This window comes from Colossoma macropomum, unplaced genomic scaffold (assembly GCF_904425465.1).
Source record: "Colossoma macropomum unplaced genomic scaffold, Colossoma_macropomum, whole genome shotgun sequence".
In the NCBI taxonomy this organism is placed as follows: domain Eukaryota; kingdom Metazoa; phylum Chordata; class Actinopteri; order Characiformes; family Serrasalmidae; genus Colossoma; species Colossoma macropomum.
Window position 1 is genome coordinate 2,284,284 of NW_023494787.1, and position 25,016 is coordinate 2,309,299.

The 25,016-nt window shown below is 40.9% G+C and overlaps 1 protein-coding gene across 1 annotated transcript in view; it reads left to right on the forward strand.

The window, feature by feature from the left end:
• The first annotated feature begins 4,674 nt into the window (after positions 1-4,674).
• LOC118805197 (MBT domain-containing protein 1-like) overlaps positions 4,675-25,016 on the forward strand; it is a 29,841-nt gene continuing 9,499 nt past the window's right edge. Inside the window, exons 1-14 of the mRNA XM_036565832.1 lie at positions 4,675-4,806; positions 9,300-9,495; positions 10,285-10,418; positions 11,195-11,309; positions 11,845-11,927; positions 14,073-14,190; positions 14,300-14,434; positions 14,595-14,683; positions 16,553-16,787; positions 18,373-18,428; positions 20,276-20,380; positions 20,904-21,051; positions 21,815-21,897; positions 23,030-23,264. Of these exons, the coding sequence (XP_036421725.1) occupies positions 4,786-4,806; positions 9,300-9,495; positions 10,285-10,418; positions 11,195-11,309; positions 11,845-11,927; positions 14,073-14,190; positions 14,300-14,434; positions 14,595-14,683; positions 16,553-16,787; positions 18,373-18,428; positions 20,276-20,380; positions 20,904-21,051; positions 21,815-21,897; positions 23,030-23,264 (1,753 nt within the window). The 5' untranslated portion in view covers positions 4,675-4,785. The remainder of the gene's footprint in view (positions 4,807-9,299; positions 9,496-10,284; positions 10,419-11,194; positions 11,310-11,844; positions 11,928-14,072; positions 14,191-14,299; positions 14,435-14,594; positions 14,684-16,552; positions 16,788-18,372; positions 18,429-20,275; positions 20,381-20,903; positions 21,052-21,814; positions 21,898-23,029; positions 23,265-25,016) is intronic.

The window sequence follows — 25,016 nt, forward strand, 5'->3', positions numbered from 1 at the left end:
ACTATCATAAAACAGTGTCTCAGTCATCAGGCAGTGAATTTATAACCATTTCATGTAGTAACTTTCTGTGAGGAGCTTTTAGAGGTGGACATCTGGTTCCTATCACCACCACTGTGATCAATTCTGACTCGGTAAGTTTCTCTAGATACATGGTAAATGTCTGAAAATCCCATCAAAAGATCCAGGCTATGCAGGCCGGCACTAGGTCTGCTCAAGTCAAAGTAAAATCCATACTAGCAAATCAGCTGATCCTTGACTTTGTACACACTTCATCTGAATAGGAGTATTTCTCACAGCACAGCAGTTGTTGACTTTGTTTGTTTCTTTCTTTGGTCTGACTTTATCACTCTACTAAAGTGGCCCATTCAATACATGTCTGAAGGTTATTATTGATTTCTTCTCACACTGTACTTCATATTGTGTAACCCAAGTGAAGTAAACTCATGCTGTGTTTGTTTATTTATTTTAGTTTTGCTGAATATACTTTACTTGAACTGTAACATTTGTTCTTATTTTCAGTTAGAAACTAAGTTCCCATATTTTTACATCTTGTTACCAATATTACTTATATTTCAAATTTAGAGATCCTGCTGTTTGTCCGTAAGTGTATACTGTAGTTGTATAGTACATTATTCCGTGTACATGTACAGTAATAATTGTACTGTACAGTAATAAGTGTAGTTGTGCAGTGTAGTTGCAATACAGTAACAAGAGAAGTTGAAGTGTAGTTGTACAATGTAGATGTACAGCAATAAAACAGTTGTGCAGTAATACCGTAATGTGTGTAGTTGAAGCGTAGATGTACAGTAATAAATGTAGTTGCACAGTAAGAAGTGTAGTAGTGCAATTTGGTTGTACAGTAAATGTAGTTGTACAATGTAGATGTAGAGTAATAAGTGTAGTTGTGCAGTGTGGCTATACAGTAATTGTCATACAGTGTAGTTGTATGGTAATAAGTATACTTGTAGTGTAGATGTACAGAAATAAGTATAGTTGTGCAGTGTAGATGTACAGTAATACAGTAATAAGTGTAGTTGTAATACAGTAACAAGTGTAGTTGAAGTGTAGATGTACAGTAATAGGTGTAGTAGTGCAGTATGGTTGTACAGTAAATGTAGTTATACAATGTAGATGTACAGTAATAAGTGTGGTTCAGTGTAGAAGTACAGTAATAAGTATAGTTGTACAGTAATAAGTGTAGTTGTGCACTGTGGTTATACAGTAATTATAGTTGTGCACTCTAGATGCACAAAAATAAGTGCAGGTGTGCAGTGTAGTTGTACAGTGATTGCCATTGTACAGCGTAGTTGTACAGTAATAAGTGTAGGTGTGCAGTGTAGTTGTACAGTGATTGCCATTGTACAGTGTAGTTGTACAGTAATAAGTGTAGGTGTGCAGTGTAGTTGTACAGTGATTGCCATTGTACAGCGTAGTTGTACAGTGATTGTCATTGTACAGTGTAGTTGTACAGTAATAAGTGTAGGTGTGCAGTGTAGTTGTACAGTAATTGTCATTGTACAGTGTAGTTGTACAGTGATTGCCATTGTACAGCGTGGTTGTACAGTGACAAGTATAGGTGTGCAGTGTAGTTGTACAGTGATTGCCATTGTACAGCATAGTTGTACAGTAATAAGTGTAGGTATGCAGTGTAGTTGTACAGTGATTGTCAGTGTACAGTGTAGTTGTACAGTAATAAGTGTAGGTGTGCAGTGTAGTTGTACAATGATTGTTGTTGTACAGTAATAAGTGTAGGTGTGCAGTGTAGTTGTACAGTGATTGCCATTGTACAGCGTAGTTGTACAGTGATTGTCATTGTACAGTGTAGTTGTACAGTAATAAGTGTAGGTGTGCAGTGTAGTTGTACAGTGATTGCCATTGTACAGCGTAGTTGTACAGTGATTGTCATTGTACAGTGTAGTTGTACAGTAATAAGTGTAGGTGTGCAGTGTAGTTGTACAATGATTGTCATTGTACAGTGTAGTTGTACAGTAGTAAATGTAGGTGTGCAGTGTAGTTGTACAGTAATAAATGTGGTAGTGCAGTGTAGTTGTACAGTAATAAGCGTAGGTGTGCAGTGTGGTTATACAGTAATTGTCATACCGTGTAGTTGTACAGTAATAGGTGTAGTTGTGCAGTGTAAGTTGTACAGTAGTTGTAGTAATATGTGTGGTTGTAGTAATACATGTAGTTGTGCAGTGTAGTTGTACAGTAATGAGTGTAGTTGTAGTGTAGATGTACAGTAGTAATTGTAGATACTGTAATAAGTGTGGTTGTACAGTAATACAGTAATAAGTGTGGTTGTAGCTTGCCATTCTCAAAATAGCAGAACCCTTCTGGTGCTAAATAGAACGATATACAGCATATTCTCCATCAATCTGAAGAACCATTTCAGCATGCAGAGAACCATTTAATCATGCATAGGATTCTCTGAGTGTTCATGGTTCTATATAGAACCATTTTCTTTAAAGAACCCTTGAAGAACCATCTTCTTCAAGAGTGTATGACTAAAATGAAAACCAACGGTGAAAAATATGATTGTTAACAGTAACAAAAGAAGGGCAGTTTTCAAAAATACGAAACAGAATCAAAACTATAATGTGCACTGAAAAAGTAACTAAAATGAAAAGAAGGTTTAGAGAAGTTAAAGAAGTTTAGTTTGAGTTTTTTCAGTGTGTGAATGAGAGTTGAGAAGTGTGTTTCTGTGTTTGTCTTTAAGGAAAGCTGGAGCCGAGCTGAGCTCAGTCACTGCTGTGTTCGCTTTATTCTACCTTTATTGATTATCTGCTATCACACCACTCATCAACTGACGTAACACAGTTATATTTCAGAAAACAAAACCAAATTAAAACTATTAATGCACCATTAAGACTAACTGAAGCAAAACTGAAATTAAAAAACAAAATTAAGAACTGAATAAAATTAAGAACAAATGAAATTGTTAATAATCCTGATAAGAAGCATCTTTAAGGCGTCTTCATATCGTCGCTGTCCAAAGAAAAACAGGTATCTCCAGAATCGTAACTTTACAGGAGAGGGCAAAAACTTCTTTACTTTCAATGTAAGTTAATGGAAAGAGATTTTATTCTAAGCAATTTTGGAGCATTTCTATTGGTCCAATCATCATGAAATTTTCAAACAATGTAAAGGACAGCTGGTGAGCTCAAATGATGCAGAAAAGTAAAAATCGCAAAAAATGGAGATAGATGTTTTTCATTGGACAGCAACGATATAAAAGCTGGACGATGTTTGCAGCGAGTGGACACTGGGGTCTACAGCACCACCTACTGAGTCCATTTCACTGATTTGCGCTGTTGTGTTTAGTTCTTCTTCAGTGCTGTAGCAGGCTGGAAGTGCTGGACTATGAGCTGTCAATCACTGCTCGTTAGAATATTAGGCCACACCCATACATTGTACAAAGAGTATAAGAGAATCTTTTCTAAATAAACTAAATAAACACCCCATACACCATGGCAACTGACTAGCAACAATCTAACAACCACATAGGATACCATAGCAACTGCCTAGCAACACCTTAGCAGCCATCTGAGATACCATAGTAACCGCCTAGCAACACCTAAGCAACCGCCTGGGAGTCCATAACAATTGCATAGCAGCCTCCTAGGATACCATAGCAACCATCTGGCAACACCCTTGCAACCACCTCGGATACCATAGCAACTGTCTAGCAACACCTTAGCAGCCATCTGAGATACTACAGTAACTGCCTAGCAACACCTTAGCAACTGCCTGGGAGTCCATAACAATTGCCTAGCAACCTCCTGGCATACCATCTAGCAACACCCTAGCAACCACCTCTGATACCATAGCTACCACCTAGCAGCACCTTAGATAAAATAGCAACTGCCTAGCAACCACCTGGGATATCTATAAACTGTCTAGCAACACCATAGTGACCACCTGGGATACCATAGCAACCACCTTGGCAACCGCCTGGGATGTCATAGCAACCACCTTGGATATCATAGCAACCTCCTAGCAATACCCTAGCAACCACCTGGGAAACTACAGCAACCACCTGCAGTCAACACCATAGCAGCCGCCTGGCAACACCTTAGTAACCGTTCTCCAATCACCTAAGCTGCACAATCACTCCGCATTTTCCTCAGGAAATGCGCTGTTCTAGTTCCTCGTTAGTCCGGTTTACTTTACAGCCTTCGCCTTTGTTTTTGTTCTATTGAAGTTTTTTGTCATTAGTGTTCTTTATGTGTTTGAGTCACTTTTGTAGATTCATTTTCTTCAGTGTTTTCAATAAACCAAAGGACTTGTACCTTCATCCGCCCTCCATCTGTCCCAGCGCTGCAGCGGCTGCCTGAGCCGCATATCTGAATGAGCTGGGCTGTTAGACCCGCCCGCCGCGTCGCCTCCTCCGCTTCTCAGCGTGAGGGTTACTGATATCAGTGCAGATATGAAGTTAAAGAACTCCCGCTTGGTAAAAACTACAGGAGTAAACCTCACAACACGCACTGTTCAAACAGAATTCAGAGTTCAAAAGGTCGGGTTTTTTAGACTAAAAGCGCTTTTAAAAGTGTGCAGTGTTTTTTGCGCTCCGGTCCAGCAGGGGGCAGTGTGTGCGCAGGGAACGGGCTCTGATTGGCCGCTGAGCGCAGCGCTGCGCCGTGACTGCGCCTGCGCTCTGCGCGCTGAGTGGTGTTTTTGCGCAGCTGCTGGTCAGTGTGAGTTTTTATTTATACCGATTTTTATTCCCGTTTATTGTGAGAAGCGAGCGGTCAGCGTCAGTCCGCGAGAGACACGCATGAGGGGCTGATGGAAAGCGCGCGGGAGCCGGTGAGTGAGTGAGTGAGAGAGAGAGAGAGAGAGAGGGTGAGAGAGGGAGAGAGAGAGGGAGAGAGAGAGAGAGAGAGCAGGCTTTTGTTCAGCTGTTATTCTGATCAGAGTGGAGCAGAGCTCAGCACAGGACTTACAGCAGAGTGCGGAGCGGAGCCGCACTGCAGCACACCTGAGCTCTCTCACCTGCTGCCTGCTGCGCTCCTCACTGGGCTTGTAGAGGATGAGGATCAGAGTGAGGACAAAACAGAGCTGCAGTCACTGCTGCACTCATCCATTTATACACCATTTAATCCTTGTTTCTACACTCACTGTCCACTTTATCAGCTCCACTGACCATTTAGGTTTACTGTGTAGTCCTACAGTTACAGACTGTAGTCCATCTGTTTCTCTGCATACTCTGTTACCCTGTTCTTCAGTGGTCAGGACCCCATGGACCCTCACAGAGCAGGTACTATTTGGGTGGTGGATCATTCTCAGCACTGCAGTAACACTGACATGGTGGTGGTGTGTTAGTGTGTGTTGTGCTGGTGTGGTCCACTTACTGTCCACTACCTTGTCAGTCCACCTTGTAGATGTAAAGTCAGAGACGATAGCTCATCTGCTGCTGTACAGTTTGTGTTGGTCATCCTCTAGTCCTTCATCAGTGGTCACAGGACGCTGCCCACAGGACGCTGTTGGCTGGACGTTTTTGGTTCTCAGTCCAGCAGTGACACTGAGGTGTTTAAAACTCCAGCAGCACTGCTGTGTCTGATCCACTCAGACCAGCACAACACACACTAACACACCACCACCACATCAGTGTTACTGCAGTGCTGAGAATGATCCACCACCCAAATACTACCTGCTCTGTGAGGGTCCATGGGGGTCCTGACCACTGAAGAACAGGGTAACAGAGTATGCAGAGAAACAGATGGACTACAGTCTATAACTGTAGAACTACAGAGTGAAACTATGTGGTCAGTGGAGCTGATAAAGTGGACAGTGAGTGTAGAAACAAGGAGGTGGTCATAATGTTATGGCTGATTTGTGTACCTGTGTCTGCTGATTAACACCTGGTTTTGCTTTCTAGTGGGAATGGGCTTAGCGGTTACCATTAGAGACTAGGTTTCCTGAAGGACATCCTATTAGGAAACCATCAGATGAATCTGGAATCAGTCCCAGAACACCTGTTGACCCAATAGAACCCTTTACACTGTGATATCAGCCTATCAGGAAAACACAGAACACCATCAGTGATCATTGGACGCCAACAGGAACCAACATTTCTATGATTTTTTTCAGCAGAGGTTTGTACTCCTGTGTACTCCTGGGTTTTTTCCAGGGTACTACATTATACAGGAAGGGACTGTTTACTGCATGGGTGCTCCAGTCCGGGAGGGCTGATGGTGATTTACCTGCTCAGACACACCTGATAACACTCACCTGTTATTGCCATGTTAACTTAGTGTGTTTAAGAGGGGCAGCTACCAAACTGTGCTGGACGCTGGAGCTGTGCACCCTTGATTTCCTGCATATACCCCACTATACTCCATACCAGGGTTTCTCAGCCACTGGGCCGTGGAGCACATGTGGGCCGCAAAGCACCTATTGGTGGTCCTCGGGCCAGTGCTGAGGGGGGCCAGTTAGGGCTGAAAGATTAATCGTTTTTATATGGAAATTGCAATTTGAAAGAGTGCAGTTTTCAAATCGCAAGAGCTGCAATTTTTATTAAAGTCTTACAGTCTGTTATCAACAATGTTGATACGATGCAAGTTTTAAGTAGAAATTTTACCTAATAACATGGAATTTGTGACATCACAACCACAAATCACTGGCAGGCTGGCGCGCTGTGTTGATAGTTCAAGTCTCAAGCCAGAAAAATTACATCGCTGTTGTCAGACCAAAACTTCGTGTCTCCAAAATGAGAACTTTACAGGAGAAGGAAAAACGTAGTCTACTTTTAATGTGAGTCAGTGGAACCAGAGTTTTTTTCAAGTAATTTTGGGCCGTTTCTTTTGGTCCCTTCATCATGAAATTCTGACACAATATACAAGGAAACCGGTATTTTCAAATTATGTAAGAAACTGAAAAACGACAAAAATAGAGATACGAGGTTTTGTTTTCCGACAGCAGCGATATGCTGGTCTTCTTAGCCACAGAAAGGTCCATACCTTAATTTGTACCTCAATTACAATCAATTGCAATTCGTAATCACAATATTAGTGAAAAAAATTTTGTTTATTAAAAATTATAATTGCACATAAACTTACATATACTATGCAGAAAATTAAAAATAGAAATAAATATAGACAAAAGTTAAAGTACAAGAGAGTAGAAATAAAATTATACCTATTTGCGTATTTACATGGCATATAAGACAAATTCGTTGTATTTACATGCGAGCAGGCACCGAGTGGTATGAGGTCTAAAAGCACAATGATTATAGACATAATTAACTAGGAGTTGCAGCAGTATTACAGTGTAAAGTGCGCAGTGAGAGTCATTACAGTAGTGGTTATGATATATTGCACAGTGAGTATTAACAGCAGAGGTGATACAGCGATGTGGTTCAGCTCAGTTCAGACAGCAGGAGATCAGTACCGCCTCTGCAGTAAGGAGACTCGCTGTAGAGCCGTATAACACAGTCTGCACTGAATGAGCTGCTCTGTTTATCCAGTGTAGCATGCAGGGGGTGTGAGGTGTTGTCCAAGATAACAGCCTGTTGAGCGTCCTCTGTTCTGCCACAACCTCCAGAGAGTCCAGCTTGACTCCAACAGCAGAGCCAGCCTTCCTAATAAGTTTGTGCAGAGCCAGCCTTCCTAATTTATTAGATATTTTGCCAGAATCCCTCAGCCTGAGGGCCAGTGATCCATAGAAATACTAAATACTTTCAAAGGGGAGTCCGGCAAAACAGACACACCAAGGCAGCTCTATCAGATTTTCGCTCCTTGCCTGTAGAAATCAAACACACTCCCCATGACATCCTTAATTTATGATTTATGGAATAAATAAACATCAGCCTAATCTGTCGATCTATTATATTCACTGATATGCATCGTGTTTTAAGGGGTTGGCATCTGAATTTCCGAATTTCCCAAAAACACTGGGCCTCATTCACCAACCGTTGTTAAGATGAAATTTGTTATTAAAACCTACTTACATAGTTTTTACAAAGACTCTGATTCACCACTGTTCTCTTATGTAGGGTTTGTTCTTAGGTAAGAACAGAATCTACACACACTCAAGAGCACAAAGGTGAGAACAGTTCTGCGCTTTAAGAACACGTCATGAATCTGACAGAGAATTTTTCTTAGGATCTTTCTCAAGAACAAATTTAGGAACACACGTAGGAAGATACTGGAGAATGAGGCTCAATATTTTTAAGCAAAAAGGTTGAGTTGTGTTTTCCTGTGGGCCCTCTAGTCATGCTTTCTAGTAGAAAACAGGTGGGCCTTGAAGCAGAAACGTTGAGAACCCTCACTCTGTACTGTATATTCTAGTGTATGGGGTCTATTTTCTATTCTGTATTTCTGTATTTTTCAGCACAAAAAAAAACGTACATATTAAACAAAAAAAAATGTCAACAGCTAAATCTGCTCTCAGCTGAGTGAGTCAGTGAGTCACTCTTTCCCTTTATTCCAGCTTCCATTCTTTTCAGGAGACTCACTTTCAGTTCCTCAAAGAATCTGCAGACACACCTCCAAAGTTCAGTCTTAGTAGCTGGTTGATCATTTTCTGAAGTAATCAAACACATTCAGTGGTGTTGAGGTCTGGACTCTGGGGTGGTCAGTCCATTGTTCAGCTTCTTCGTCCTGATCTCAGCAGTGAGCTCGGGGTCGTTATCTCTCTGTAGAATGAAGTTCTTCAGTCAGACGTTTTCAGGAGCTGCATGATGTATTAATATTCGTTTGTACTCATCGGCATTCCTAACGCCTTCAATCAGAGACTCACCACCAGCTCCAGATGTTGTCCTGCATCTCCAAACCTGCTCTGATCCTCCGTCTCGCTCCACTGACGGTTCAGAGTCTTTCAGTGATTCAGCGGTGAACACACTGCCTCCTGTTACTGCCGGACATCTCAGCAGTCCAGAAAACCTCCCTCCACTGCTCAGATGTCCAGTGTTGAGGTTCTAGAGCAGATGTTCTTCTGTCCTTTTCTCAGTGAGGTTCTTCTTGAACAGCTACACATCCTTTCAGACCCACAGCGCTGAGTCGTCTTCTCACAGTGGAAGGATGGACAGAAACACCTGTGGATGTTTTCAGATCTGAAGCAAGAGTGGAATTCATAGTAGATACTGAATAGTTAATAGAAGACACTAAATAATTTATAGCGAATAGTGAATAATTAATATTAAAATCTAAACAGTAAGTTTATGTATGTTTTAATATTTTGAAGTTCAATGAAGTTTTAATATTTTGCCAAAGCACAACCTATATTTCTAACACGAATGTACTGAATTGCTGTGAGCCTAACATTCAGTGTTGTCTGTTCTGAACTGTGTGTTGTCCCAGGCGGACGAGCGTTCGGAGCGGAAGCACAGGGATTCGTTCGGTATCTCTGAGGGCTGTGAGAGCTGCAGTGAGGAGTCCAGCAGCAGCTGCACTTCAGACGACAGCGATGAAGATTCGTCACCACTGCCCACCACCCTGCCCATCATACACACCAACGGACAGGTCTACACCTACCCCGATGGCAAAGCGGGCATGGGTCAGCACCTCCCTCCTCCACAGACATGCAGTCTAACAGAGCGGTAACAAAAGTAGAGGCATAGGTGGAGTTTATATTGTTTATACATGCGCTCTATAACGTTCATATGATCCACACAGTCACTCTGACAGACTGTAATACACTACAGGAAGTGTAGGGGGCGATATGGCTTCTACTGTTTCATTTAAAAAGCTCTATAACGTTCATATGATCCACACAGTCACTCTGACAGACTGTAATACACTACAGGAAGTGTAGGGGGCGATATGGCTTCTACTGTTTCATTTAAAAAGCTCTATAATGTTCATATGATCCACACAGTCACTCTGACAGACTGTAATACACTACAGGAAGTGTAGGGGGCGATATGGCTTCTACTGTTTCATTTAAAAAGCTCTATAATGTTCATATGATCCACACAGTCACTCTGACAGACTGTAATACACTACAGGAAGTGTAGGGGCGATATGGCTTCTACTGTTTCATTTAAAAAGCTCTATAATGTTCATATGATCCACACAGTCACTCTGACAGACTGTAATACACTACAGGAAGTGTAGGGGGCGATATGGCTTCTACTGTTTCATTTAAAAAGCTCTATAATGTTCATATGATCCACACAGTCACTCTGACAGACTGTAATACACTACAGGGAGGGTAGGGGGCGATATGGCTTCTACTGTTTCATTTAAAAAGCACTCTATAGTGCTCTATAATGTTATCATAGGTAATGACTTTTTTCCCCTAATACGGGAGACCTTTATTAAAATCTCACTGTTCCTGTTTCAGCGACGTGTGAGATGTGCGGCATGGTGGGTGTCCGAGATGCGTTTTACTCCAAAACGAAGCGCTTCTGCAGCGTGTCCTGCTCACGGAGCTACTCATCCAACTCCAAAAAAGCCAGCATCATGGCCCGACTGCAGGTACAACACACGTACACACGTTTCACAGTGTAGATTTACCATTTAAACATCTTTAACACACTGTAATAATATTAATATTTAGGATTCATCATATCTGAAAAGTGGAGATCAAATCTCAAGGCAGACAGCTTGATAAAAATAAAGTACATAGGTTATTACAGTAAATTATCATTTAATACGTTTTTGTTAGCTAAATTATTTAAATAAAAAACATCTTAAAATAACATTTGACATATGAATCATTCAGCAACACTCCAGCAGCCACCAGGGAAACCATAGCAACCAGTCAACAAAATCCTGGCGATACTGGAGAGTTGCGTAACCTGTGTAATCAGTGTATATTTTTCAGGAAGTGCACTTTTTTAGTTACAGTTTATTAGCATTTATCTAATACCTGATGGTGATTTATGAAGTTCTTGTTCAGCAACTTACATAAATATTGAATAAAACACCTAATAATACCTTTTGGTGAATAGTTTGTGATATTTAAATACACATTGTAAACGTTGTTGAATGCAAAATAAAAATTGTTTACATAGCCAGTGATATATCTATGAAATGGTAACTTCAGGAGAAGCAAAAAATGCCAGCTGTGGTTTTCAGGTTGGTTAAAATAGAGTGTTAATAGAGAGTTTGTCCTCCTTTACTGCAGTAACAGCTCTACTCTTCTGGGAAGGTGTTGGAGGGTCTGTATGTCATTCCACACCTGGCTTCTGATTTAAGGGTGTTAAAGATTCCCAGAGTGAATTCTCAGCCTTTCTGTGTGGTGTTTTCAGGGTAAGCCTCCGACCAAAAAGGCTAAAGTGCTGCAGAAGCAGCCGCTAATGGCTAAGCTAGCTGCGTACAGTCAGAACCAGAACAATCAGCAGAGCCAGGTGAAGGTTAAAGCAGGTGAGTCTGAATTCATGTTCAATCCTGTGAATCCAGAACGGAAACTTTCCTCAGTTACACCACTAATGTCTTTACAGTTATACCATTTTTATTATTACAGTTATAACACTTATATACTTATAGTTATACCACTTATATTTTTACACATATACTGCTTATATTTTTACAGGTATACCCCTTATATTTGTACAGTTATACCAGATTTGTGTTTACAGTTACACTCCTTATATATATATATATATATATATATATATATATATATATATACACTCCTTTCTCACTTTCATACTTTTACTTTTTTTACTTTAATACTCCTTATATTTGTACAGTTGTACTCTGTATATTTTTACAGTTATAACACTAATATTTTTACAATTTGTACTAATAATGTTTTAGTTAGAACACAATTTCTTTAGTTGTACTAATAATATTTCTACAGTCATAGTGTTTATATAGAGGTAAAACTGTAACACAGTAATGTTGCAGTAATAAACAGAGCTATTAGTTAATAAAATTGTATTTGGTCTCCTCCTAGCTGTGCCCCTGGACAGTTTTGACTGGGGAAACTACATTGGCAGTGGAGACATGGTGGGGGCGCCGGTGAGCTGCTTCAAACACGTAAGTTCACCTGTAATCCAGCCAGGTAAATCATACACATAACCCGTCTAACATTAGGACATCAGAGGAAATAATAAAGTCCCTTTTTTGAACGTCGACTTTGGACAAATCAGCGTCGCAAACGGCTCCAGAGAGAAACGGGTAAAACGGTGTTGAAGATCAGTGAGATGGAAGAGTCACACACTGAGGCCCAAAGAGCAGAGTTAGTTAGAAATCAGTAGAGGAAGGACTTTTATTTCTGTTTATGTTTTAATAATGTTAATATTCAAATAGTATTATAATTCATGTATTCTATGTAAACTCTCTGCTGAATTGGTATTTGTGTATAATATTATTATATAACTGGATATTGGAAGAACATAGACATGACACACATAAAGGCGTAAAAATAAGGATTTGTTTTTATTTCTTTATTTATTTATCTACATATATCAAATTGAAGTTATTGGATTTGGAAGCTGACAACTGCTGTAAAGGTAAACTGCTAAACTCTAGGCTTATTATTCAGTATCTTCTATTTATACATATTCTGCTTATTCATAACGCACTGAATTATTCAGTATGTACTATGAATTATTCAGTATCTACTATGAATTATTCATTATATACTATGGATTATTTATCATATGTTATGAACTATTTAGTTTCTACTATGAATTATTCAGTAACTTCTATGAATTATTCAGTAACCACTATGAATTATTCAGTAACTTCTATGAATTATTCAGTAACCTCTATGAATTATTCAGTAACTTCTTTGAATTATTCAGTAACTTCTATGAATTATTCAGTATCTGCTATGAATTATTCAGTAACCTCTATGAATTATTCAGTAACTTCTTTGAATTATTCAGTAACTTCTATGAATTATTCAGTATCTGCTATGAATTATTCAGTAACTTCTATGAATTATTCAGTATCTGCTATGAATTATTCAGTAACTTCTATGAATTATTCAGTATCTGCTATGAATTATTCAGTAACCTCTATGAATTATTCAGTAATTTCTATGAATTATTCAGTATCTGCTATGAATTATTCAGTAACTTCTATGAATTATTCAGTAACTTCTATGAATTATTCAGTATCTACTATGAATTATTCAGTAACTTCTATGAATTATTCAGTATCTACTCTGAATTATTCAGTAACCACTATGATTTTTTCAGTAACCTCTATGAATTATTCAGTAACCACTATGAATTATTCAGTAACTTCTATGAATTATTCAGTATCTGCTATGAATTATTCAGTAACCGCTATGAATTATTCAGTATCTACTATGAATTATTCAGTATCTACTATGAATTATTCAGTAACTTCTATGAATTATTCAATATCTACTATGAATTATTCAGTAACTTCTATGAATTATTCAGTATCTACTATGAATTATCCAGTATCTACTATGAATTATTCAGTAACCTCTATGAATTATTCAGTAACTTCTGTGAATTATTCAGTATCTGCTATGAATTATTCAGTAACTTCTATGAATTATTCAGTAACTTCTATGAATTATTCAGTATCTACTATGAATTATTCAGTAACTTCTATGAATTATTCAGTATCTGCTATGAATTATTCAGTAACCGCTATGAATTATTCAGTATCTACTATGAATTATTCAGTATCTACTATGAATTATTCAGTAACTTCTATGAATTATTCAATATCTACTATGAATTATTCAGTAACTTCTATGAATTATTCAGTATCTACTATGAATTATCCAGTATCTACTATGAATTATTCAGTAACCTCTATGAATTATTCAGTAACTTCTGTGAATTATTCAGTATCTGCTATGAATTATTCAGTAACCCCTATGAATTATTCAGTAACTTCTATGAATTATTCAGTATCTGCTATGAATTATTCAGTATCTACTATGAATTATTCAGTAACTTCTATGAATTATTCAATAGCTACTATGAATTATTCAGTAACTTCTATGAATTATTCAGTATCTACTATGAATTATTCAGTATCTACTATGAATTATTCAGTAACCACTATAGAACTAATGTGTTCTGCAGTTGTGAGAGTGAGGACCCATTTTTGAACCATTTCCAGGTAACCGCCAGGTAAGACGTGTACCTTTTCAGATGTTCCTGTAAGTGTGTTGTGGATTTTCTCCCTCAGGTTCCTATGGGAACCTCCTGGGACGACATTACGGAGGGCATCAGGGTGGAGGTGCTGAATTCAGACAGTAGTATACCCATGAAGGTCTACTGGATTGCCAGTATCATCAAGCTGGCAGGTGAAGCACTCTGACTGAGCTTTAGGGCATGATAACAAATAAAGAATGTATTATTATGATGATTAATATTTCCTGCAGGCTGTTTCTGACGCAGTCTTCCTCTCTGCAGGGTTCAAGGCTCTGCTCCGCTATGAGGGATTCGACAGTGACTCCGGGCAGGATTTCTGGAGTAACCTGTGTGTTCCTGATATCCACCCTGTGGGCTGGTGTGCTTCAGGAGGAAAACCTCTCGTTCCACCCAAATGTAATTAACTAATAAACGCATTTATTAGTTGAAACCAAATTTCAGTCAAACTCCCTGAATGTTCGGTTGTTGCTGCAGTATCTAACAGGAAACGAGGCCTCAGGATCAGCTCAGAAAATGAATGAATGAATGTGTTTATGTTTGTTCTTCCTCCATCCAGCAATCCAGCACAAAGTGACGAACTGGAAGGCGTTCCTGGTTAAACGTCTCACCGGAGCCAAAACACTGCCGCCCGACTTCTCCAGCAAGGTGACCCTCTGAGTGACCCCATTTATTTCCATTAGACACACTACAGGCCAAACACGTGGATGCAAGCAGATTTTTTTAATTTTCAAAAATGTTTACAGTTAAAGTCAGTTTCTGAGGTGCAAGTCTGAGTCCGAGTCTCTGAGTTGTGAGTCTCAGTCAGGTCTCATGTCTCTGAGGTGAGAGTCTGAATCCGAGTCTCTGAGGTGGGAGTCTGAGTTGATACTCGAGTCACTGAGGTGTGATTCCGAGTTGAGTGTTGAGTCTCTGAGGTCTGAGTCACTCTTGACTCTCTGATGTGCGAGTCTGAGTTGACTCCTGAGTCTCTGAGGTGTCAGTCCAAGTCGAGTCATGAATCTCTGAGATGAGAGTTTGAGTTGAGTCTTGAGCTTCTGAGGTGCAAGTTAGAGTCGAGTCATGAGTCTCTGAGGGGGAGTCCAAGTTGAGTCTCTGAGGTGTGAGTCTGAGTCGAGTCTAAGGTGAGAGTTTGAGTCTGAGTCTCTGAGGTGCAAGTCCGAGTTGAGACTTGAGCCTCTGAGGTGCAAGTCAGAGTCAAGTCGTGAATTTCTGAGGGGTGAGTCCGAGTCGAGTCTCTGAGGGGTGAGTCCGGGTCGAGTCTCTGAGGTGTGAGTCCGAGTTGACTCTTGAGTCTGTGGGGAGTCTGAGTCGGATCTCAAGGCTTTAGTTTTCATTTTAATTTTCATTGGTGTTTAAGCTAAACCTGCTATATTACATGCGACTGCGACTAATCGTCCATCCCGTCATGTTGGGTCAGGTGGATGAGAGTAGGGCAAACACAGACGAGTGCAGGACATCAGGACCCGTATTACAGAAACATCTTAACTCTGAAATCTGATGTGTTTGGTCTCCATGACGACGTCAGTACGGACTGAATTTCAGACAGTAGCTATTCCAGAATAACAGTTCCTACCTTCATAATCTCATCATGAACTCCAGATAAGAAAACAGCATCACACAAACATCCTAACTAGACTAAACCTCCTAAATCCTGTCCTAACTTTAGGATGAACCCCAACAGGGTCCTCACTTCTGTTTAAGGTCCGTTTCTATGGTTTTTAGGCAGCTGAGTCAGCAGCATAGTTCACTACCAGCATAATGAGCTCCATTTATTTCTACTGTAAAACGCTGCTTTCACTGTGAGATGATTTTCTTTTCTAACTCTGCGTTTTAAAGATCTCAGACGCTGCAGACTCGATCTCCACCGCCCCTCTGATCACCTTCGTGTGTTAATGTTGATGATGAAATATTACAGTGATGGTGGTGAATAATGAGGAGACGGAGCTGAATGTGTGTCTGTTTATTAGGAGGAGTAACGTTAGCGCGCTCGGCTAAAGCGTTTGGGGAATGGAGACTGAAACTGGGGAGCGGCGACGCTCTGATAAACAGCAGGGGGCGCTCTCACAGTATTCACACCTTACAGTTTATCACACTTTAGTTTGGTTTGACCTTTTTTACATCAGTAACAGCAGCTAAACTCACGTTTTAACATTATTCTGATGACGTGTTTACGTTTTAGCTGTGCGCGTGTGTGTGTGGTTGGTTGCTAGGCAACAGACATGACAGCTGATTGTCGACTTTGATAGAATAGGTTAAGATTTCCTAACTGGAGATAAGATGCTGTAAGATCAGATAAAATTCCTAAATTAAGATCAGATTTGCTTCTGTAATACGAATTTGTGAAACATCTTATCTTGTCCTGTCAGATCTGAGAGAGGAAGTTTCTGTAATACAGCTCCAGGATCAGAAACCACTGATTATGTTGTCTGATTTTAAGGTTAAATTGTGTTGAATCTGTTGTCTCTCTCTCTCTGTCTCTCTCTCTGTCTCTCTCTCTCTCTCGCCCCTGTGCAGGTGCAGGAGAGCATGCAGTTCCCCTTTAAGAAGCTGATGCGGGTGGAGGTGGTGGATAAGGCTCACCTGTGTCGGACGCGGGTGGCCCTGGTGCAGCAGGTGATCGGGGGACGTCTCCGACTTGTCTACGAGGAGAGTCAGGACGGATCGGACGATTTCTGGTGCCACATGTACAGCCCCCTCATCCACAGCATCGGCTGGTCCCGCAGCATCGGACACCGCTTCAAACGCTCCGGTCAGTCTGCACGCTGGACCGCAGGGACAGGAACGTCACAGCGATAGCTCAGCAAAAGCACAGTCCCCTGCTTTCAAAGGTGGTCGATCAGCCAAGGCATGTTTGGGGTCTGAAGTTGGCTTGAGGCTAATATAGCTAACAAATAATAGAAGCTTATACCCCACCAGTTAGCATGGTGCTAACTGCATACCTAAATCATTACACAGCTGCCTCAAACTGCTTTCTATAAACACGAGCTGAACCGTTTTTAGCTGTGCTAAATGTACTTTTTGTTTATTTTTATTGATGACAGTTTGAGGCAACTGTGTGATGATTTAGGCATGCAGTTAGCACCACGCTAATTGGTGATGTGTATTGTCTGTGTGATGTTTATTTTTATGGCCGTGTGGTTAATGAGGCACAGAGAACCTGTTGATGTGATTGTTTTCCTCTGGTTTTATATTAAGCTCATTTCATTAAGATCTTAACTTTATGTAGTAGTTATTTATTTACAGTGATGGTTAAAGCTTTGTAGTGGTAAATTACAGCATTCCTTAATCCGTGTAGATATTCAGAATAGATTAATGTTAGCGCCTTCTTACACAAAGCTGAAGTCAGCTTCTTATTTGCCAGCTTCTTGTTCGGGTGTCCACCTTAAATGGTGCATCAGCCAGCTTTCCGTTCCACCTTAAATGGTACATCAGCCAGTTTTCCGTTCCACCTTAAATGGTGCAGCTTCAGGCACCAGAGAGTGCTGCACCATTTAAGGTGGAACGGGAACACTCAAACAAGAATAGATTAATCTGTGTCTGAGGATTATAACTAAACAGATTTGGTGAAAATCGGTTGAGTAATAATGAAGTTGTGGCTGATTTAATCCTGAGACGCTTCGTCTCTCAATACAAGTGAATCTGTTCACAAGCGGATCTTGACCTCTCCAACATGGCGGCCGCGCAGACGTATCACCTCAGATAGAGAACAACAGACAACGCAGCATCCAGGAATGAAGATCTATGGGGGTATAAGCTTCCATTACTTGTTAGCTACTTTAGCCTCGTAGCTCCAGTGCTAAAACTAAAGAACAGATCTCAGACACAGAACATGTCTTGGCTGGTAAACTAGACGAGATGAGATGCAGCTGTAATGCTGTATTTTGCTGATTCTGTCCTGAAGCTTATGCTGATACTGATCACTGACGGGTGTCGTAATACTGTATGGGTACAATGGTGGGAGAAAAGTTAACCTATAAAATTATTTGTGAAGTCTTAGATTTTCGGTCAAGATTTTCAGCCAGAAACGGAAAGTGCCATTTTTGGCTATTTTTGGGCTGAAAGAATTGTGGGTGATGACTTTCTGCTATATCCGTACCCTAATCATGTGGTAGATGCAAAACGTTCAAAGAATTATCTTACAATTATTAGTAAATGAATTTCCTGATTATGTGGAAAATAACTGGGAGATCCTGATATTAATAAAACACTAGAACAGAAAAACAGTCCTGTTAAAGGAAGAAAGAGCGTTAGAGGATGGAGAAATGTCAGGTGTTAATTAATAATCTATAACTGCTGTTAGATGTTATATGAATGCTACCATAATCATGTTATAGATGTGGCGAAGAAGCTGGATGGTCAGGTGGACGCACCGGGACAGCTGTTTGCTAAGGTACACATACACACACACACACACACACACACACACCCTTAAACCATATATACGTATATATGTATATGTATATGTATATATACACTGATCAGGCATAACATTCTGACCACCTCGTTGTTTCTACACTCATTGTCCATTTTATCAGCTCCACTTACTATATAGGTGCACTTTGTAGTTCTACAGTTACAGACTGTAGTCCATCTGTTTCTCTGATACTTTGTTAGCCCCCTTTTACCCTGTTCTTCAGTGGTCAGGACCCCCATGGACCCTCACAGAGCAGGTACTATTTGGGTGGTGGGTCATTCTCAGCACTGCAGTAACACTGACGTGGTGGTGGTGTGTTAGTGTGTGTTGTGCTGGTCTGAGTGGATCAGACACAGCAGTGCTGCTGGAGTTTTTAAACACCTCAGTGTCCACTCACTGTCCACTCTATTAGACACTCCTACCTTGTCAGTCCACCTTGTAGATGTAAAGTCAGAGACCACCACCCATATAGTACCTACTCTGTGAGGGTCCATGGGGGTCCTGACCACTGAAGAACAGGGTAAAAGGGGGCTAACAAGTGGAGCTGATAAAATGGACAATGAGCGTAAAAACAAGGAGGTGGTCAGAATGTTATGCCTGATTGGTGTGTGTGTGTGTGTATATACACACACACACACACACACACATATACATACATACATATATATATATATATGTATATATATATATATATATATATATATGAGACTGTGTTAGAAAAGGAGCAAATGTCTGTTGTCTGTTTACTTCACAAACATCCTGTGTTGAGTTGTGCCGAGTTCTGAGTACTTTGAGTACTTGAAGATTGCTTTTTAAATGAGTTATTCAGTGCTTGCACACGTGTTATGAAATCCCCATTTAGGCAGCTTTCAATTAAAGCAAAAACATTTCTGAAGTGTAACATAGACAACAGACAGGGTGTCTCTGATTGATGACAGAAGCATAAATGAATGTCTTTATCAGTGTTATAAACAAGTTATGACATTGAGTATTTTTATAAAGTGTTTATGTAGGAACCTTCAGGTAAAGTGTTATTCATTAATGTGGCCAGAGACTGTCCAGTGTGTGGTGTAATGTCCAGTGTGTGGTGTAATGTCCAGGGGTGTGGGTAATGTCCAGGGGTGTGGGGTAATGTCCAGTGTGTGGTGTAATGTCCAGGGGTGTGGGTAATGTCCAGTGTGTAGTGTAATGTCCAGGGGTGTGGGTAATGTCCAGTGTGTGGTGTAATGCACAGGGGTGTGGTGTAATGTCCAGGGGTGTGGCATAATGTCCAGGGGTGTGGGGTAATGTCCAGTGTGTGGGGTAATGTCCAGGTGTGTGGTGTAATATACAGGTATGTGTGGTGTAATGTACAGGTGTGTGTAGTGTAATGTACAGGTGTGTGTGGTGTAATATACAGGTGTGTGTGGTGTAAAATACAGGTGTGTGTAGTGTAATGTACAGGTGTGTGTGGTGTAATATACAGGTGTGTGTGGTGTAATATACAGGTGTGTGTGGTGTAATGTCCAGTGTGTGGTGTAGTGTCCAGGTGTGTGGGGTGATGTCCAGGTGTGTAGTGTAATATACAGGTGTGTGTGGTGTAATATACAGGTGTGTGTGGTGTAATGTCCAGTGTGTGGTGTAGTGTCCAGGTGTGTGGGGTAATGTCCAGGTGTGTGGTGTAATGTCCAGGTGTGTGGGGTAATGTCCAGGGGTGTGGGGTAATGTTCAGGTATATGGGGTGATGTCCAGTGTGTGGGGTAATGTCCAGTGTGTGGGGTGATGTCCAGTGTGTGTGGGGTGATGTCCAGGTATGTGCTGTAACAGATGTGAACTGTTTGTAGGTGAAGGATGTAGATCAGAGCAGTGAGTGGTTTAAGGATGGGATGAAGCTTGAGGCCATCGACCCCCTCAATCTGTCCGCCATTTGTGTCGCCACAGTCAGGAAGGTAAGGACTCGGACCAGCGCACTGCTTGTGTGGTGCTTTTCCCCTTATGTTTTATTTTAATATGTCAGTGTGAAGCACTCTGTAACTTTCAGTTATATGTTTTCATCCTCCAACTCGTACATTATACATATTCATCCTCCAACTCGTACATTATACATATTCATCCTCCAACTCGTACATTATACATATTCATTCTCCAACTCATATGTTATACATATTCATCCAGCAATTCGTACATTATACGTACTCATTCTCCGACTCTGACGTTAAACATGTTCATCCTCCAAGTCATACATTATGCATATTCATCCTCCAGCTTGTAAGTTATATGTATTATCCTTCAACTCGTACATCCTCCAACTTTTATGTTCTACATACATTTCTGCGAACTTGTAGATCTTACATATTCCTCCCCCAACTCATACGTGATACGTATTCATCCTCCAGATCACACTTTACTCATATTTATCCTCCAACCTCTACGTCTCCTGTCGTCCACTGACCACTGTTGGTTCTCTCTCAGGTTCTGGCGGACGGATACCTCATGATCGGAATTGACGGCTCGGAGGCAGCGGATGGTTCAGACTGGTTCTGTTACCATGGCACCTCTCCCTCCATCTTCCCGGCTGGTTTCTGTGAAATCAACAGCATTGAGCTCACTCCACCTCGCGGTACAGATCCCTTCAGACACACACAACTGATATAATCAATACTCAAAGTATTGGCCGATACCAAGTACTGATCTGATCAGATCTGTTGGCGCTCGTATTAGTAATGAACTCAGACCTAATTATACAGCACAGGCTTATATACAGTAGAAGGGAGAGATGCAGACTTCAGTAAGTGACTCAAGGACTCGTCGCATATTGTCTGATTCTCGTGTCGACTGAGATTCACACCTCAGAGACTCAACTCAGACTTGCACCTCAGAGACTCGAGACTCGACCCAGACCTCAGAGACTTCAGTCTTGACTCAGACTTACGCTTCACAGACCCAAAACTCGACCTGCACTTGCACCCTAGAGACCCGCAGCTTCTGACTTGACTCTAACTTGCATCTTGGAGACCCAACTGGCCACTCAGAGAGTCAACTCAAACTCGCACCTCAGAGACTTGAGACTCAGATTCGCACCTCAGAGACTCCTGATTCAACTCAGACTCACACTTCAGGGACTTGAAACTCGACTCAGATTCACACCTCCGAAACTCAAGACTTGACCCGCGCTTGCACCCTAGAGACCGGCAACTTCTGACTCGACTCTGACCTGCATCTTGAAGACTCGAAACTCAGCTCTGACCCACTCCTCAGAGACTCGAGACTCAACCCGCACTCGCGCCTGAGTCTCCAGTCTCAACCTAGACCTAGTATATCAGGTCGGTGCGTCTAGTTCTAAGCGTTTGTCCAGCTGAAGTAAGGTCTGTTTTCTTGTCCAGGCTACATAAAACTCCCGTTCCGATGGTTCGACTACCTCAGGGAAACCAGTTCAGTGGCAGCTCCAGTAAAGCTGTTTAACAAGGTGAGACTGGACTCTATATTCTTCAGTGACTGAGAGGTAGAGAAGTGATTTTAGACTGGAAAGCCTGGTCATTACGACAGATTGAGCTACTTTACACTGTGGATTATTATACACTGATCAGGCATAACATTCTGACCACCTCCTTGTTTCTACACTCATTGTCCATTTTATCAGCTCCACTTACTATATAGGAGCACTTTGTAGTTCTGCAGTTACAGACTGTAGTCCATCTGTTTCTCTGATACTTTGTTAGCCCCCTTTTACCCTGTTCTTCAGCGGTCAGGACCCCCATGGACCCTCACAGAGCAGGTACTATTTGGGTGGTGGGTCATTCTCAGCACTGCAGTAACACTGACGTGGTGGTGGTGTGTTAGTGTGTGTTGCGCTGGTCATCAGTGGTCACAGGACGCTGCCCACAGGACGCTGTCGGCTGGATATTTTTGGTCGGTGGACTATTCTCAGTCCAGCAGTGACACTGAGGTGTTTAAAAACTCCAGCAGCACTGCTGTGTCTGATCCACTCGCACCAGCGCAACACACACTAACACACCACCACCACGTCAGTGTTACTGCAGTGCTGAGAATGACCCACCACCCAAATAGTACCTGCTCTGTGAGGGTCCATGGGGGTCCTGACCGCTGAAGAACAGGGTAAAAGGGGGCTAACAAAGTATCAGAGAAACAGATGGACTACAGTCTGTAACTGTAGAACTACAAAGTGCACCTATATAGTAAGTGGAGCTGATAAAGTGGACAATGAGTGTAGAAACAAGGAGGTGGTCATAATGTTATGACAGGTCAGTGTATAGTTTCATATGTTAGCTGCTTTAACTAATGTTAAATGATCTAAGTTCGTTTTTCCGCACTTGGCATGGATACTGAAGACATACCTGATGCAAAGTGGTTGAATGACCACTTTTAAAGCGATAGTTTGCATAAAATAAAATGTAAACATTTTACCCCTTACTAAAAATGTAGTGGATCAGCCAAGTTAGCTACGAGGCTAATGTTACTAACAACTGTATGACATACTGTGATCCTTAAATGGCCAAAATGAAGTGTATTCTAATGAAAATACTATGTAGGTGTCCAGTTTCATTGCTGTGCTGAATCTTTTTCCTCATGTACGTCAGGACGTCCCCAACCACGGCTTCGTTCCCGGCATGAAGCTGGAGGCCGTGGACCTCATGGAGCCACGGCTGGTGTGTGTTGCCACGGTGACGCGGATTGTGCACAGGTTACTGCGGATCCACTTTGACGGCTGGGAGGATGAATATGATCAGTGGGTGGACTGTGAGTCGCCTGACCTTTACCCTGTAGGCTGGTGCCAACTGACCGGGTACCAGTTACAGCCCCCCGCAATGCAGGGTGAGTAGGAGAGTCTTTAAACACAGCACTATGGACAGTAAGGATGGGTCAGAACGTTTGAACATTCAAATAGTCATGAAAGTGTAAAGAATCAAATAGTAAATTATGATTTATGATCTGCAAATTAGCTTCTCTTGAGGATTATCTGTTCTCACATTGAAGAACTGTGAGTTGTCTGACCTCTGTGCTCCACTAGAGGGCAGTGCAGAGCTGCGTCTTATGTCTTGGTCACCGGTTCTAATCTGCATCATGGAGACCAAACAGATCAGATAAGATTACAGCGTTAAGAAGTTCTGTGATATGACCCCTGCTGCTTAAAGCCTATCGCACATGTCTAAAGACTACCACATACCATCTAAAGACTACCACATACCATTTAAAGACTACAATATACCATCTAAAGACTACAACTTACCATCTAAAGACTACAACATACCATCTAAAGACTACCACATACCATCTAAAGACTACATCATACCATCTAAAGACTACAACTTACCATCTAAAGACTACAACATACCATCTAAAGACTACATCATACCAGACTACATCATACCATCTAAAGACTACAACATACCATCTAAAGACTACATCATACCAGACTACATCATACCATCTAAAGACTATATCATACCATCTAAAGACTATATCATACCATCTAAAGAACACAACTTACCATCTAAAGACTACAACATACCATCTAAAGACTACCACATACCATCTAAAGACTACAACGTACCATCTAAAGACTACAACATACCATCTAAAGACTACATCATACCAGACTACATCATACCATCTAAAGACTACATCATACCATCTAAAGACTACATCATACCATCTAAAGACTACAACATACCATCTAAAGACTACATCATACCATCTGAAGACTACAACATACCATCTAAAGACTACAACATACCATCTAAAGACTACATCATACCATCTGAAGACTACAACATACCATCTAAAGACTACATCATACCATCTAAAGACTACATCATACCAGACTACATCATACCATCTAAAGACTACCACATACCATCTGAAGACTACATCATACCATCTAAAGACTACATCATACCATCTAAAGATTACCATATACCATCTAAAGACTACATCATACCATCTAAAGACTACCATATACCATCTAAAGACTACATCATACCATCTAAAGACTACATCATACCAGACTACATCATACCATCTAAAGACTACATCATACCATCTAAAGACTACCACATACCATTTAAAGACTACAACTTACCATCTAAAGACTACCACATACCATCTAAAGACTACAACTTACCATCTAAAGACTACAACATACCATCTAAAGACTACATCATACCAGACTACATCATACCAGACTACATCATACCAGACTACATCATACCATCTAAAGACTACATCATACCATCTGAAGACTACATCATACCATCTAAAGACTACATCATACCATCTAAAGACTACCATATACCATCTAAAGACTACATCATACCATCTGAAGACTACAACATACCATCTAAAGACTACATCATACCATCTAAAGACTACCATATACCATCTAAAGACTACATCATACCATCTAAAGAATACAACTTACCATCTAAAGACTACCACATACCATCTAAAGACTACCATATACCATCTAAAGACTACCACATACCATCTGAAGACTACATCATACCATCTAAAGAATACATCATACCATCTAAAGACTACCACACACCAGCTAAAGGCTACTCCACA